This window comes from Cebus imitator, unplaced genomic scaffold, assembly GCF_001604975.1.
Source record: "Cebus imitator isolate Cc_AM_T3 unplaced genomic scaffold, Cebus_imitator-1.0 Scaffold188, whole genome shotgun sequence".
Classification (NCBI taxonomy): Eukaryota; Metazoa; Chordata; class Mammalia; order Primates; family Cebidae; genus Cebus; species Cebus imitator.
This window is the reverse complement of record NW_016107503.1, coordinates 3,673,159-3,689,573: the sequence shown is the minus strand read 5'-3', so window position 1 is coordinate 3,689,573 and position 16,415 is coordinate 3,673,159. Positions and strand designations below refer to the sequence as shown.

The 16,415-nt window shown below is 41.7% G+C and overlaps 1 protein-coding gene across 3 annotated transcripts in view; it reads right to left on the bottom strand.

Moving 5' to 3' along the window:
• Window positions 1-15,102, bottom strand: part of CRYBG3 (crystallin beta-gamma domain containing 3) — a 133,276-nt gene extending 118,174 nt beyond the window's left edge. For 2 of the 3 annotated variants that reach the window (XM_017546195.2, XM_037744879.1), the window contains exon 1: window positions 14,816-15,102. In XM_017546195.2, the coding sequence (XP_017401684.1) occupies window positions 14,816-14,964 (149 nt within the window). In that variant the 5' untranslated portion in view covers window positions 14,965-15,102. The remainder of the gene's footprint in view (window positions 1-14,815) is intronic. The other variant, XM_037744878.1, reaches the window with a different exon arrangement.
• Between the last annotated feature and the right edge of the window lie 1,313 nt (window positions 15,103-16,415).

Sequence of the window (16,415 nt, the reverse complement as noted above, 5' to 3'; positions counted from 1 at the left end):
AAGGCACTCAAACAGCATGTATTTTAGCCCACACATCTGGCAGTTGAATGATTTCCAATCTCTAGAGAAAAGTCAGGAGGAAAGAGGAAAGGTAGGAATGACTGCAAGGCTCTGTTGCTTCACAACTCCTTTTCTCCATAATGGCAGCCCTCTCCTACAATTTGTGTATCTACCTTGAGGCTGCTTTATTTCCTGTCCCCCAACTCATGCCCCCAAAATAAGACCCATAATTACAGTTAAATCACAGGCTGCAGAGTGAGAATCTCAGGGCATCTGAGGGTGCCTGAGCTGCCTACCACACATGTGTTGTGAGTGACTGCTCCATTCTTCCCAAGTTCTCCATCTGCCTCATAACCTTCAGATTCCTGAATGTTTAACTCATCCCGCAAGATTCAACATGCTGAATCTTTTGCTGTGATGTGAACTCACAATAGTATTTTAGCTGCTTTCTAAAATGGAGCATTCATTCATGTATCATTCAACAAAGTGTCCTGAGGACAGGGCACTGGAGACACTAGACTGTGCTCTCCCAGAGCTCCCCAGAATCTAACCTTGGCTGACCTCCCCTCCAACTCAAATCCTTCTTCCTCTGTAAATTCTTCCAGACACAGATAAACAGACAATATAAGTGTGAACATAAAAACACATTTAAACACACATATAAATATATGCCCAAGTGATACTTTCCAAAAGTAAACTTATCATTTCAACTCCTTACTATGGACTAACAACTCCTACCTCGCCTGGACCCTGGCTCTCCTCCCCATGTCACTAACACCCACTCCTCCTCTAATTCTGCGTCTCTCTCCCAACTGGCATCTGTGCCACGTGATCATGCCCCAGGACCTTCTAACTGAATGTTCCCTCTGCCCAGAAAGTTCTTTCCTCAGGCTTGTTCATGCCCCACTCCCAGATATCATCTGGGTCTTTGCTCAAATGCTACACAACAGAGACACCTTTCGTGACCACCCTACCTGCACCTTACCCTGGACTTACCACTTCCATTATGTCCCATTGCCTCCATGTTTTACTTTTACTTCAAAGCACATTATATGTTAATTTATATAATTTATTTTCTGTCCTCCCCATTAGAATACAACCTATGTAAGTAGTGACACATTTAGATAAGCAAACAAGATTCTGAAAAGTGATGACACAACTAAGTTTTCCTAACAATTACATTTTAAATTAGTTTTATAACATATATGTATTATTGTCAGAAATGTTAGAGCACTGTTAAGTGGAAAAAATTCAAGTTCCAAACTCTTAAAGAAGAACTTTCATTTTTTATAAAAATATTTATAAATTTTAATTTAAAAATTTAAAAATATTTATAAATATTAAGACATATATTTAGACGCACCCATAGGAAATCATTTGAAAAAATGGTATATGTCTCTGGGTGGGTAGGGTTATGAGTGTGCTTTTACTTTTTGATCCTCTTATAATTTTATACCTGTTTTGTAAAAGTAAATATTACTATCAAAAAGACAAAAAATACAAAGTAGCATAACTGATTAAAAAGAAAGCAAAAACAAGTCAGTGCACAAAAGGCAAACAAATAACAAAATAAGAATACTGCAAATATTACCTAATGTTAATTCCTTTGTAACATAATATATGCAACATTGCCAAATAATATTTTCATTTGCCTACTTAGAATAACGAAACACCATCATTACAGTTCACGGTTTCAGCTTTTCCTGATAAAATACACAATGCCATCCTTCCAGCCTGTGTATGCTCCTTTGTGCCTTGACAAGCAAGACAATAAAAGAGAGCTTGCATCTCAGCTAATCCGTCCCAGTTATTAAAACATCAGATTCAAAAGATTTCATTCTTGGTCATAGAAGCATTGTAGTTACAAGGAACTTAGGATCTGCCACAGAGGTAGAAACCACTTTTTGTATAAATTTTAATATGAAAGGTAAAAATTTCTAACATATCTTCTAAAAATTACATGAAACAAATATTGGTGGGACCACCCAAATCCCATTTTCATGTCACTTCTCACATTGCCATTTGTGCTGTTTGTCATAAAGAACAAATATTTTTCCTTAGCTGTTTTCTATAAATATACTGGAGTCCACCTTAGAATTCTGTCTTTTACAATGGATTATACTTTTGTTCCAACACGTTACTTGAAATCAGCACTTAAAAGCATATCTGATTTTATAAGTATGCAAGTGCTGCGGTTTGGATGTTTGTCCCCTCCAAAGCTCATGTTGAGATTCAGCCCCCAGTGCTGGAGGTAGGGCCCAATGGGAGGTGTTTGGGTCATTAGGGTGAATCCCTCAGGAATAGATTAATGCCCTCCTTTGGGTGGTGGTGAGTGCCTTTTCACTCTATTAGTTCCAGGAAAACTGGTTGTTAAAAAGAACCTGGCGCCTCCTGACCCCTTGTTTCCTTTTTTCCCAAGTGATCCTGTACCTTCCACCATGAGTGGAAACAGCCTGACACCCTCATCAGATGCAGATGCCCAATCTAACATTCCAGCCATCAGAATCATGAGCCAAATAAATCCTTTTTCTTTATAAACTACTCAGCCTCAGGTATTCCTTGATAGCACACAAAACAGACCATGACAGCAAAAAACACTGTTTTGTAATCTTTTAGCATTTTTTAAAATTATACTTTAAGTTTTGGGGTACATGTGCAGAACGTGCAGGTATGTTACATGGGTATACACGTGCCATGGTGGTTTGCTGCACCCAGCCCTCTGTCATTTATATTAGGTATTTCTCCTAATGCTATCTCTCCCCTAGTCCCCCACCCTCCGACAGGACCCGGAATATGATGCTCCCTTCCCTGTGTCCACGTGTTCTCGGTGTTCAACTCCCACTTAGGAGTGAGAACATGCGGTGTTTGGTTTTCTGTTCCTGTGTTTGCTGAGAATGATGGTTTCCAGCTTCATCCATGTCCCTGCAAAGGACATGAACTCATCCTTTCTATGGCTGCATAGTATTCCATGATGTATATGTGCCAGGCTTTCTTTATCCAGTCTATCACTGATGGGCATCTGAGTTGGTTCCAAGTCTTTGCTATTGTGACTAGTACTCCAAAAAACATATGTGTACATGTGTCTTTATAGCAGAACAATTTATAATCTTTTGGGTATATACCCAATAATGGGATTGCTGGGTCAAATGGTATTTCTGGTTCTAGATTCTTGAGGAATCGCCACACTGTCTTCCACAATGGTTGAACTAATTTACACTCCCACCAACAATGTAAAAGCATTCCTATTTCTCCACATCCTCTCCAGCATCTGTTACTTCCTGACTTTTTTATGATCGCCATACTAACTGGCGTGAGATGGTATCTCACTGCGGTTTTGATCTGCATTTCTCTAATGACCAGTGATGAGCTTTTTTTCAAAAATTTGTTGGCCACATAAATGTCTTCTTCTGAAACGTGTTTATTCATATCCTTTGCCCACTTTTTGATGGGGTTGGTTTTTTTTGTTTTGTAAATTTGATTAAGTTTTCTGTAGGTTCTGGATATTAGCCTTTTGTCAGATGGACAGATTGCAAAAATTTTCTCCCATTCTGTAGCTTGCCTGTTCACTCTGATGATAGTTTCTTTTGCTGTGCGGAAGCCCTTCAATTAGATCCCATTTGTCAATTTTGGCTTTCGTTGCCAATGCTTTTGGTGTTTTAGTCATGAAGTCCTTTCCCATACCTATGTCTTGAATGGTATTGCCTAGATTTTCTTCTAGGGTTTTTATGGTTTTAGGTCTTACATTTAAGTCTTTAATCTTTCTTGAGTTCATTTTTGTATAAGATATGAGGAAGGGGTCCAGTCTCAGTTTTCTGCCTATCGCTAGCCAGTTTTCCCAACACCATTTATTAAAGAGGGAATCCTTTCCTCATTGCTTGTTTTTGTCAGGTATGTCAAAGATCAGATGGCTGGAGATGTGTGGCAGTATTTCTGAAGCCTCTGGTTCTGTTCTATTGGTCTATATATATCTGTTTTGGTGCCAGTACCATGCTGTTTTGGTTACTGTAGCCTTGTAGTATAGTTTGAAGTCAGGTAGCGTGATGCCTCTAGTCTTGTTCTTTTGGCTTAGGACTGTCTTGGCTATAAGGGCTCTTTTTTGGTTCCATATAAAATTTAAAGTAGTTTTTTCTAATTCTGTGAAGAAAGTCAATGTTTGCTTGATGGGGATGGCACTGAATCTATAAATTACTTTGGGCAGTATGGCCATTTTCACGATATTGATTCTTCCTATCCATGAGCAAGGAATTATTTCCTCAGAGCCATCATTGAGAGGTTAGGTTATGGAGTTCCATTTACACTCAAAGAATTAAAAAGTTTGCAACAATGATAATTGTAAAGATTTACTAGTTATTTCTAGCAAAACAGCATAGGTGAACACACATTTAACTCTGTCCCATGGAAATGACAGTAACACAATTAATAAGAGAAAATAAGCTACTAGGTTAAAAAAAAAAAGAAAAAACAGGATTCAGGACAGATGAGATTTTTGAAGGAGAGAAACAGGCAGAAAGATAATTTAGAATAAATAAAACCTTTATCATTTCTTTGTGTTGGGAACATTTCAACTCTCTTGTAGCTATTTTGCAAAATACTGTTGTTAAGGCTAATCCCCCTACTGTGCTAACAGTGAAGTGCTAAACTAAAGTGATAACCTAAAAATCCTGATTTGACCATTACACATTGTATGAATGTAACAGAATATCACATATACTCACATTTCATAAATAGGTATAATAATTATGTATCAATAATCTTTTTACAAAAAAGAATAGATTAAAAACTCAGGAACCCATATCCCAAAATATGGCACTTAGACATGCTGAACTGAGCAGCCTCAGGTCTCTCTGAACCCCACCCCTGTCTTTTGTCTTTGATCTTCTGTCTCTCCCAAAGCACAGAATGAAGTTCTGTTTTCTGAAGTTCTCTTGTCTGCTAAAGTCTGGACCCATCAAAGAAGAAAACAATTATCTCTAGTCCCTTCCCTGAGTTTTCTTTAATTGAACTCATGTTACAGGAAGAAAGACCGAAGTCTATCATACAACTGGACAGATTTCTGCCATAAACCACTGTCTGCTCTCCGAGCCCAAGAGACTTTGTCCCATTCCTCTGTTGTGCTCTGCAAGCCCACTGAGTTCCCATAAAAATCATTTACTATTCCCCTAAAATCATCCACTTTCCTCTCTCCTAAGACATAGGGTATATAAGCATCTGTACCCTACTGGAATATTTGGTAATCACTCTGTGATTTTTCCCCCTGCATGTTAATAAATTTCTATGTCATTTCTCCTGTTAATCTACTTTTCATTAGTGAACTATCAAAAGGCAAAGGGGAGGATTTTTCCCTTGCATCTACATATGCATGTAACAAAATATCACATTATGCTATTAACATGTAAATTATAGTCAATAAAGTTTTTAAAAATAGATAAAACTGCCATGCACAGCATTCAGAAGAAGAAACTATCATTTCAATTTATCCTAACAAAACTCCAGAAAAATCTCAAAGACTGCAAGGCCCAAGGAAGATGAGGCACATGGCTGGAAATGAAGACTAGCTGAAATTCTGATAGCCCTACTACAACTCACATCCCCAAATTATAACATTTGGCTGGAGCCTAGAAATGTTTAAAAAGAGAAGCCTCCAGACTCTGGAATATCAGGAATAATAGTATAGAAAGCACAGAGCACATATAGGCAGCTTCCACCAAACCCTCCATTCTAAATAGTAAGATGTAAGCCTCTCAAGTGAAAGATCCAGCCAACCGTCCAGCAAAATGAATTTAAAAGGCACTGTGCAAGGTACGTTACTGTACACTTGTAGAGTCTACATTGAAAAGAGATTTCAAAATTCTGAAAATTCACAAAGAAAAAACGAATCACAAAAATAGGTCCAGAAATCAGACTAGCCTCAGATTTCTCAACAACCCAGAATTAAAGAAAAGACTAATATAGAAATGTCTTCAGAAATCTAAATGCAAGTAATTTTCACTCTATAAATTTATTCACAAACAATCATTTACTAGAGTAGAAAGGTATTTTCAGAAGGGCAAAGACTAAAAAAATTTTATCTAACATGCACCCTTTCTTGTTAGATATATGCTAACAAAAGGGGTAGTTAACCAAGAAAGAGGAATACATGAGGTCCAAAAATAGGTGCTCTCACATAGGGCTGAGTAGTAAAGAACAATGCATTAACCTTGGGTACTATTAGGCGATACAAATTACAGGAAGACACAGAGACTAAGAGAAAGGTCTTGGAAGGTATAGCGGTAAACTGGTAGATGTGATTTAATGATGTAGAAAAAAGCACTGAAAGTGGTTTTATAAATGTGTTTGTGCCTCCTAGAAGTAGCAGCAATAAGAAAATGAAAAACATGGTAATTTACTCCAAGAAAAACAAAAGATCACACAGAGAGTAACCATAGTCAGCACTTGGCTTAGCAGAAAACAACAGGGACATATTCATAAAAATCTACAGGTTGATTTAATCTTCCAATTATAATGAGTATTATGGCTGGATGAATAATGAGATGTGGAAGGGTATAAAACACCTAAGTGCTCATCTACCATAACCAGAAGTCAATATATATTCTCCAAACTTTATAAATCAAGAACAGAAAAGCATTACTTAGACACACGTTCCAGAAGAAACAGCTTAAATGAGATTAAAAGTTTCCTCTGAGTACCTCAAGCAAGAGCTCACATCTGTTAAATGCTCCTACAGTCCCTACGTGTTACCCTCTTACTTATTTCAAGAGAGAAGAAAGACTTGTGCAATGTCTGCCTTCCCCACAAACTGCATGAGTGCTTTGAGACAAAGGCAGTGCTACACCTTGTTAACTGCTGGATTTTCAGGACCTAGCCTGCTGCTTGACACAGCGACACTAAATTAATCCTTTTGAAACACAGGTGAAGCTTTCAAATCAAATGACCAAAATGTTAGGATCACATGGAGGAATTCACTAAAGCATTTTCATATGTGACTTTTTCAATAAAACATAAATATTTCTAATTTGTAAGGCATATCAATTTTGTACACACCTAATAGCCCATGGAGGTTTGGCGGGTATGCTAAAGTTGAGAGAAACCTAAGGTTTCTAAGAGATAAAAACCAACTCCCTTGATTTATCACTGAAGACTCTGAGGTTGATAACCGGTCCTGGGTCATACTGGAGAGGTCAAGGTGGATGACAGGTGACCACATAAAAATGAGTTATGTTTATATATTTGTGGCTGTGTCAACCCCACCCAGTTTCACATTAGAGATTAATAATATAGAAAAGCCTCACTCCTACTTGTACAAAGTGTCAAAATATCAAATTATTCTGCATTACAAAAACTACTTCTATTTATTTATATTCTTAACTGAAACTTCTCGCTTGAATAAGTTGATGTAATGTATTCTCTCTTTGGAGGATTTTTGGCAACACAGGATCATAAATTCTCTTGCTTTCTTTTCCTTCTTTTAGCCACAGATATTCACCAGATTTTAATCCAATCTTTTACTTACTTTATGAAATAGGCAATTCACATAGTTTTTAAGTGTACAAAGGCACACAATCATCTTCCTCCTGCTTCTCATCCCTTGACTCAGTTCCCCATAACCCCAAAGTAAGTTATCCAACACAAGTAACAGATTTATTTCATATCCCCCAACTTTTGCATATACAAATGGGGCATACTATACACAATTAGTTGTAGCTTCATTTTTTTTTTTTTTTAATGAAGTTTCACTCTTGTTGCACAGGCTGGAGTGCAATTGCACAATCTTGGCTCACTGCAACCTCCGCCTCGCAGGTTCAAGCAATTCTCCTGCCTCAGCCTCTGGAGTAGCTGGGATTACAGGCATGCACCACCACACCCGGCTAATTTTTTTGTATTATTAGCAGAGATGGAATTTCACCATGTTGGTCAGGCTGGTCCCAAACTCCTGACCTCAGGTGATCCACTGCCTCAGCCTCCCAAAGAGCTGAGATTAGAGGCATGAGCCAGATTTTTTTTTTTTTTTTTTTTTTTTTTTTACTTTGGAGATATTTCCTTATCAGTACATAAAAAGCTTTCCAGTTCTTTTTGGTAGCTATATGATATTTTACTCTATGGATGTACTATGAGTTATCACTCCACATTGATGGCATTCTACTCTATTTTTCATCTTTTGCTATTAAAACAATGCTGTAATGACTAACTTCTATAGGTAACTTTTGGGCTGTTTGCAAACTGTACATGTTCAGTGGAATTCCCAGAGGAGAAATGCTGAGTATGTGGATCTGAAATAGTGATAGATCCTGTCAAATTTCTCTCCAAAGTGGTATATCAATTTACATTTCCACTAGCAGTGTATGAGAGTTCCAGCTTCCTCACATCAAACTGGAGTTTTACTTACCAAACAGGTGAAATATGGTATCTTGCTATAGTTTCCATTTGAAACTCTCTTTTGAAGGAGACTGCCCCTTTTTTTAATATTTAAATAAAAATCTATAATCTGCATATGTGTATACATTTCTTTTCCTCTCCCAACTGTCAGGAGTATCATTCTTGATTGTCCATAGCCCTCACCCAGTCCATCTGGGCAGATGTCCAGCTGCATGCCATTGTCTTTTATTTCCATTCCAAACAGTTTTCTAAGGGCAGGCTTCTTTTACGGGTCTTCCCAAGTTAAGCAGAGGAAACTGTCACATAACGCTGTAGGCTTTGAATTCAGGAAGGAAAACTTGACTCCTGACTCTACCACCAATATTGTAAGACTAATTAGCTGCTGAACCTCCTGAAGCCTGAATATCTGTAAAAGAGAGTGAAGATACCTCATACATTTGCTCTGAGGATTAAGTGAATTTATATTTTTAAAGTCCCAAGCTCAGGACTTGGAACTGAGCCTAAATAGTAGTTTGGTTTTGTCACCGTTAATTGATTAGGAAAAAAGAAAAAACACACACACACACACACTTGGCTAAGCAGCTGTTTCAGTGCTTCAGTATACTTCCAATTAAAAACTCCTAGGCGTTAAACATTCAGGGACAATCCTGCTGGATGGAGTTGTGCCATTACTTGGCCACGTACAACTGCCAAATAAACAGTAAGAATGACTTATTACTGGTTGTAAAACTTCGATTTGTTCTCTAACAACATCAAGCCATTTTATGTAAGCACTGCCACTTATTTGGAATGTTGATTCTTAAAAGGATGCACTTTTATGCCTCTAACTAGGACTTGGAAAGCATGTGGGGTCAAGGAGGAAAACAAAAGGAACCAAATGACAGCACTTCCATTCACCTTGAAGGTGCAGTTACTATCCCATTTCCTCCACTACGTTGGCTTGGCAAAGGACACTAAGCAAATCACGCTCAGAGAAAAGTTAATGATGTGAGAACATATTTTGAAAGTCCAATTAAAGTTCTCATACAATGTATGACATTCGTGAAACGTTATGCTGTGAACGAACCAAGTCGCACACTCCAAAGACGTGTTTGGTTTATACTGAGTTCACATTAAGAACAGAGATGTACACTTTCATCTCCTCTATTAATTTTTAAATTCTATGAAAGCAGGTTTCATCATTTATTTTTATATCCACACTGCTTTGCACCATATGGGACACACAGCAGCCACTCTAACTTACGGATTGAACAGACTCAAAATAAGTATTACTTCTTTAACTTTTACTTTATGCTGATTCCCTCTTTTCAGCATATAGCCTAGATTATTTTCCTTAATTTTACAACCACCTACAGTTTGTTACTATGATTTTATTTAATAATTGGTAACTAATATTTCTTAATTCTGGGCTTTGGAGTATTTCATCAGAACTTTGGATAGGAAATATTTTGTCTTGAGGGAATATTTTCTCTTACTTTACAAAACTTGCTATTACCCTTTTTACACATTTTCCACTGTGATAAGTAAAAAAACTTAAAAATGTTATAACTGTCAATAAAGTTAGAAGTTCTGATTGCATAAATCTACTGCAGGTCAATTTGTGATACCCCTGCAACTGTAACACATTCAGAGCATATAATTGAGTCCATTTCCAATGAATGTTCACAGCAAAAAATAGAATTCCCAAATTAGCCATCTGGTAGACACCCTATTGAACTCAAGAGATGGAAATCACTTTTAAAAGGCAGGCTTTTGATACCCTACAACAGGCTATATTTTGACTCTGCTGCCAAGAGTAGGCTTTTGTCTTGAATTAACCTAGAGGAGCAGAGGTGAACAAGATTCTGACCAAATACAGACCCCTGAAGACTTCCAGAATTCTCTCATCGTCTTCACTACAGAAGGCACGAACTGCTGATGTGGCACAGGTATCTCCTATCCAACTAAAGTAGTTACCAATTATTTTCCATAGTGCTTCAAATCAATACAAATGCAATCATCATGACAATTTAGAAACAAAGCTCCCTTTCCTCACATTACTGATGTTGTGGTCAACACTGGTAGTTTAACCTGAAGGCCAACTGCTCTCCCAAGCTGGTCATCAGAAGTATTACTGACATTTCTGACAGTACAGAGTACCTCCTACACCACAGCTCATTAGCATCCTGGCCCCACCCATTCAACACTCCCAGCCACAGTGACAAGCAAAAACAACCTTCCCCAGGTTTCTAAATTCCCACTTGAAGAGAGGGGAGGGTATCGCCCATAGCCGAAAGTCACTAACAAGTGTTTTAATGCTCCAATCAACAAACGGAGTCACTCCACACCTGAACTAAACAAAGGGGACACAAAGATGAAGACACAGTCCCTGCCCTTGGGCCTAGTAATCCTGTCTCACCTTCTTTCCATCAATGACACTGTATTTGGTCAAAGTAACAGCCAAAAGAAATACACCTGAAATGGGCCACACTGTCACCCATTCTAGAACAGAGTAAGGAACAGCCTAATTGCCTCACATATTCAAATATGTTTTGAAGGAGCAGAGTTCAGAAGGGTGGTGGACAAGATGGTACCACAAAGGGAACCAGAGCTTGAGTCCATTAGAGAGAACTAAGTTCAAATGTCACCTCTCATCTCTCATGATGCTGGGTAAATCACTCTCCACTGGGAGTGGTACCACTCTCCCTCCCACCAACTGGGTGGAGGAGTTTTCAGTTATCCCAATGACCAGAGGATGCTACTTGGCAATTAGTGAGGAGAATCATGGATACCAAACATCCTGCAAAGGACAAAAGAGTTCAGTTCAAAGAACTGTTCCACTCAAAACACCCATCACTGAGCACTCTCCCAAATTTAGTGTCTTCAGTTGTCAGACGGTAATAAGTGGATCAACCTCTCACACGGTGTGAGGTTTAAATGATATGTTGCAAGTAAAAGTACCCACCCCGAGTAAGTGCACACTCAGCCCTTGATAAATACTGTTCTCATCTTACCATCTCTCTTCAGTTACAAACACTGCACAGAACTCATTTTAAACAGGTCCATCATGCATGATACAGCCAAGAAACAAAGTTGAGCAATCATTTTCTCAAAGCAGATAAAATAAGGCAGGAATTCCTCCAAGTTTCATAACTCAGCAATATCTGCATAATAGGTTTTTGCAGAAATTCTCTGAACTTTAAATCTAGAGCCAAACCCTTTGTCTAGAGACCTTTATGACCCAGTTCCAACCTTTCTCCTGCTCCTCCCACTCTGTCTCCTTAATGTATATAGCCCCTAACAGATCATAAACCTCCAGCAGGCCTTTGCTGAGTCTGGAATACCTGTTTCCTATTCTCTCTCTTCCTAAGTTCTCTTTGTATAGAAACATCACCGATTCTTTGAAGACCCAGTTAAAACCACCTCTACCACGAAGCCCTCCCTGGTCTCCCTATCACTCTAGTGAGCCCATGCCTTGTATGCTCATACACTGGGCTTAACACGGCAACAGTGTTTCTCAAACTGGGATCCACAGAACTCTGGGAGTTCTTGAGTTTTCTATGAAAACTCCAGTTGCAGTTTTCCTTTTCATATCATCTAAAATAAATTAATATAAGCATTTCCTGGAAATGGTCAGCCGCCTAATATAAGTATTATCAAGCAATTTGAGTGCCCACACCTAAGTTGGGATATACAATAATGTTGATGCTAATAGGCCTTCTTTAATTGTGAAAGATTCAGATCATAACAGCAACAAAGAATACATAATGAGGTGTTCTCACCAAGTGAAGCCCATATAACTCACAGCATACCATAAACACAAAGATTTTCCTATCGTTTAAAACAGCAAAACATTGGAAGACCTGTATAAAGGCCTAGCAACTCCCCAAAGACCTGGTGTTTGTCCCAACATGTATTTGTGAGTAGCCAAAAAACCACTGTCAGGATGTTCTAAATTTGACTTTTACAGGTTTCGTAATTATGCTTTAGCTTATTTTTAAATTTTGTTCTTAAGAAACTCTTAAGGAATTCCATTTTTAAGGAATTTATGTCTTGTTTTATATTTGTACAGAAGTTACATTAAAAATTTTATGTAAATCAACACTGGGATGCAAAAACGAGACTTCAAAACACAGGTTTTAGAGAATGCATTTCATTTCAGATACATGGAAAAGCCAGGATGCAGACAAGTCATGTTTATTATCTGTTCAGAGTTGCAGGCACATCTGATACATGTTCACTGACTGAAAAGTAGTTATGTAACTTTCAGTACGTTTCCTTAACCCTGTGTTTTTAACAGTAAGATGGGGATGTTGAGAATATAGGTTTGATCACAGATCATGTTTAATAATATTATTCCAAGTACTTTGTAAACTGTAAAGTCCCAGACATATGACAGGGATTCATATTAATGTTTTCAAGTGGCCTTCTTGGCTTCCTACAGCTCCTAGAGAAAGAATGCCTTTCCTCACTCCTCATGTCTCTGCCACACCAACCCCGTTTGTCTGCTGCACTCACTCATCTTCATCTAAAATCACCACTACAGGAGGTAAACCCAGCTCTCATAATGACAAAAGTTTTTATGCTCACAAAGAGAGTCAAAATACCCTTTCATTTTGAAATAAGATCACAGTGACAAATTGCAATTCTGTTTTCAATCTTGTTAACATCAGGGTGTGTGTTACTGGGACATTCAGTTCTACAAAGCGCTTCCATTTGTGTCATTAAACTTTCAATAAAGGCTTTGTGCTTGTTTATGCCCTTGAAATGAAAGATTTAAGCTCACTGAAAACAGTAAAACACCCACACAAAGGATTATCTGCTATCCTCCTAACATCTGGCAAGTTCCAAAAAAGATGAGAACAAAATTAGTGTTGATACAAGCACAATTAAAATCTTCATTGTTGAAAAGCCACAGTTTGTGCCAATCCGGAGAGGATGAGAATAGGGAAGTGGTAGGTGGACACGGAACTAGCTGCTGGAGTGGTCAGTAAAGAATTCGAAGTGCCTTAAAAAGCCAAAATAGGGCAGAGAGGCAAGCAAGATTTCAGGCCATTAACGACAGGACCCTGAAATTGACCTGCTTACTCCTTTCTGACACTGATATCTCAAGTTCTCAATTTTGCTGCCTTCTTGGGATTTCCTTGCAAACTGCGTTCCTATTATGCAAGACTTGTTAGTGTTGTTACCGTGGTGGCAGGCACCACAGGCTGTCTGCCCACACCGGCAGAACTAGCTGACACCCTGGATGAGATCTGTCAGACTTCAAAACTATTTTTAACTACAGTGTAACTTTGAATGTTAAACTCTCAACCGTCAGAGCAATAATAGCTGAAACATCCCAGGAGAATAACCACTCAATTATCGTAGGAGCTTTCTTGGAAATATGTGGTATGTTATTAACAGAAGGTCATCATGAAAATGTTTCACAAGCGGGGAAATTGAGGAACACACAAACAACTAAAATCACATCACAAAATCTGAGCACTAATGGAACCGGCTCACTCTCAGTTCTGTTTCCTATCCATTTTTTTTTTCAGCCCACCAGGAACTCTTGAGTCCGAAGTAAACATGGCTTTTGGAGTGTGTCCTTCCAATGACAATGGTCATTCTACTGCAATCTGGGGGAGGAGATAATGTAAGCCTCTCATAAGTTTAAGAAAGCGAGCCGCATTTCACTTAACCGCACTTTTTCCTTCATGGGGGATGAAAAGACTCAGAAATAGGCATTAAATGAGGCATGTCTAAAAATGTTTGATTTTTGAACCTGGGAAACTGAAGGAAAGATAAACATATTACAGAGAAAGGGCACCCTTTGATTACTGAAACCAAGACAGCTGGAAACCTGAGTTCTAGAATCTGTTTGGGAACTTGAGGCAGATGTTTCCAGGAGAGGCTAAAGAAGGGTGGCGTCATTTACATGCCCAGTCCACTTTGGTGACAGTCTTGGGAACTCATTCTCACGATTCCTTTTAAAAATCACTTTGAGAAAATTTAAATAAGATGGTAAAATACCAGCTGAGGGGGAGACGCCCCAAAGCTTTGCCTTTTCCACTTCTGCCCCGATCTCCTCGCAAGCAGCGGCGCTGGGTTCGCGCCCCCGCTGCCCCGGCTGACGGCTCCGCGCTCCAAGCGTTTCCCATTACCGCAGGCGGGACGCCGGGGAGTCGCTTCTGCCACAGAACTTGGAGAGCGGGGAGCGTGTGTGGAACTGGAACCCCCTCGCGTCCGGGGAGGGGACGGTGGGAAAGGAAGAGCGCGGGCGAGGCGGGGACCGGCCGCCGGGCAGAGCTTCACCCGGCTTTGACCTGCAGAGCGGAGGCGAGGACGCGGCACGGGAACTGGGCGGGGAGCAGGGAGCCTGAGCAATGGAGGAAGGAGAACAGAAAGTGGCGCGGAGCCGCCTGGCCGGGAGCCCCGGGCCCGCGTCCGCGCTGGCCCCCAACCCCTCCGCGACTCCCACCTGGCAGCCGGCCGGCCGGGAGCAGGAGGCTGGCCGGCCCCCGGCCTCTCGTCCTCTTCCTCTTCCTTGTCCCGGGAAGGGCTTCGGGGAGCGAAGAACCGGGAGAAGCTGTGCCAGGGGGCGCCGCCCCTCCTCCGGCCGCCGGACATTTCCCGAGGGGGCGCCGGCCCGGGCCGTCGGCTGGGAACGGCCTGCGTGGGGCCGGGGCCCGGGGCCCGGCCGGGCGCCGCGGGATGCGCGAGGCAGAGCGAGTCGGCTCCGTCCCTCCGGGGCAGGGGGAGCGCGGGCGCGACGCGGTCCCGGCGCTGCAGCTCCTCGCGCCGCGGCGGCCGCTCCTCCCCCGCGCGCCCGCCCCGCCCCCAGGAGGAGCCGGAGGCCGCGGCCCCGCCCTGAGCCGGGAGCCGGGAGCCGCCGCCGCCGGGCGCCAGGGGCTCCCCGAAGGCGCTGAGGGGGTCGCGCCGCGCGCCGCGCTGGGCTCGGGCCTCCGGCCCCGGCGAGCTCGCGCTGCAGCCTGGTGCGCTTCGCCCTCGATCACTTCGTTGGCGCTGCGTTTTCCATCCGACAGTCAGAGCACAGCAGCGGCTCTCAGACTCGAAGAGGTTGACGTGAGCTAAAGTTCGTGAAGACACGTGGCAGACGGCGGGGCCGGGCGCCCCGGCCTGCGGGAGCGGAGGACCAGCCACCGCGGAGGCAGCGCCCCCGGCCCCGGCGCCGGCGCGGGAGGGGGACCCGCCGGGCGTCGCCAGCGCCCCGCGCCCCCCGCGGCCGTCCTCGGCGTGACTTCCCCCAGCCGCGGGGCTTCAGGCCTCACCCACGCTGCGGACTTCTCCGCGGACCCTTTCTAGAACGGTCCTGACGGAAAAGTACGCTTTCAAGCTCGTGGATGCTGAAACGTACTTTGCAGTCGTTACACGGATGCCACTGAAATCTGGAAACCAAAGTGTCCTTACGTCTTGTTTTAAGTCTAAGCACAACAGTATGGATTTTTCTTAGTTTTGGATACCCTAGCAGCTAGTGCAGGAGATACTGAGAGGCCCCATCACCCCAGGTGTGTTGATGTTTGAAGGCGAGCCGCCCCTGGGGTGCACATCAAGGAAGTGATACGGCGTTTGTTCATTAATAAATGTATACAAGTACATGAGATAAAAATGAAATGTCCGCAGGAGAGGGGAACCTCCTTGGAGCAGTCTCCCCTCTGGCTCCTGGAAGACAAGGTTGCGCAGGAGTAGGCTGCCTATCTATAAGCCTCCAGTTCTTTCCACACCTGCTGGAGGCTACTGAGCCTTCCTGCCACCCCAGGCTGCCTCCGGGAAGCCCTCCAGGTCCTACTGACTGCAGCAGAGCCCAGGCACTCACTCTCCTTTGTTCTGGCAGGATTTAACCCATTAAAGTTCACTAAGCCCGGTTTCCATCAATCAGGTTCATCTCACACTATCCCTCAAGATTAAGCCTTTTTTACTAGTCGGTAAATCGTTCCCACTTCTCTGTGACTGTAGTCTGAGAAAATAGAAAAAGACTAAGATAATACACTAGAATAAGACAAGTAAAGTTCCCAATTCTAGCTTTATTATTTTAGGGGAGAATCTCCATTGAAGACTCA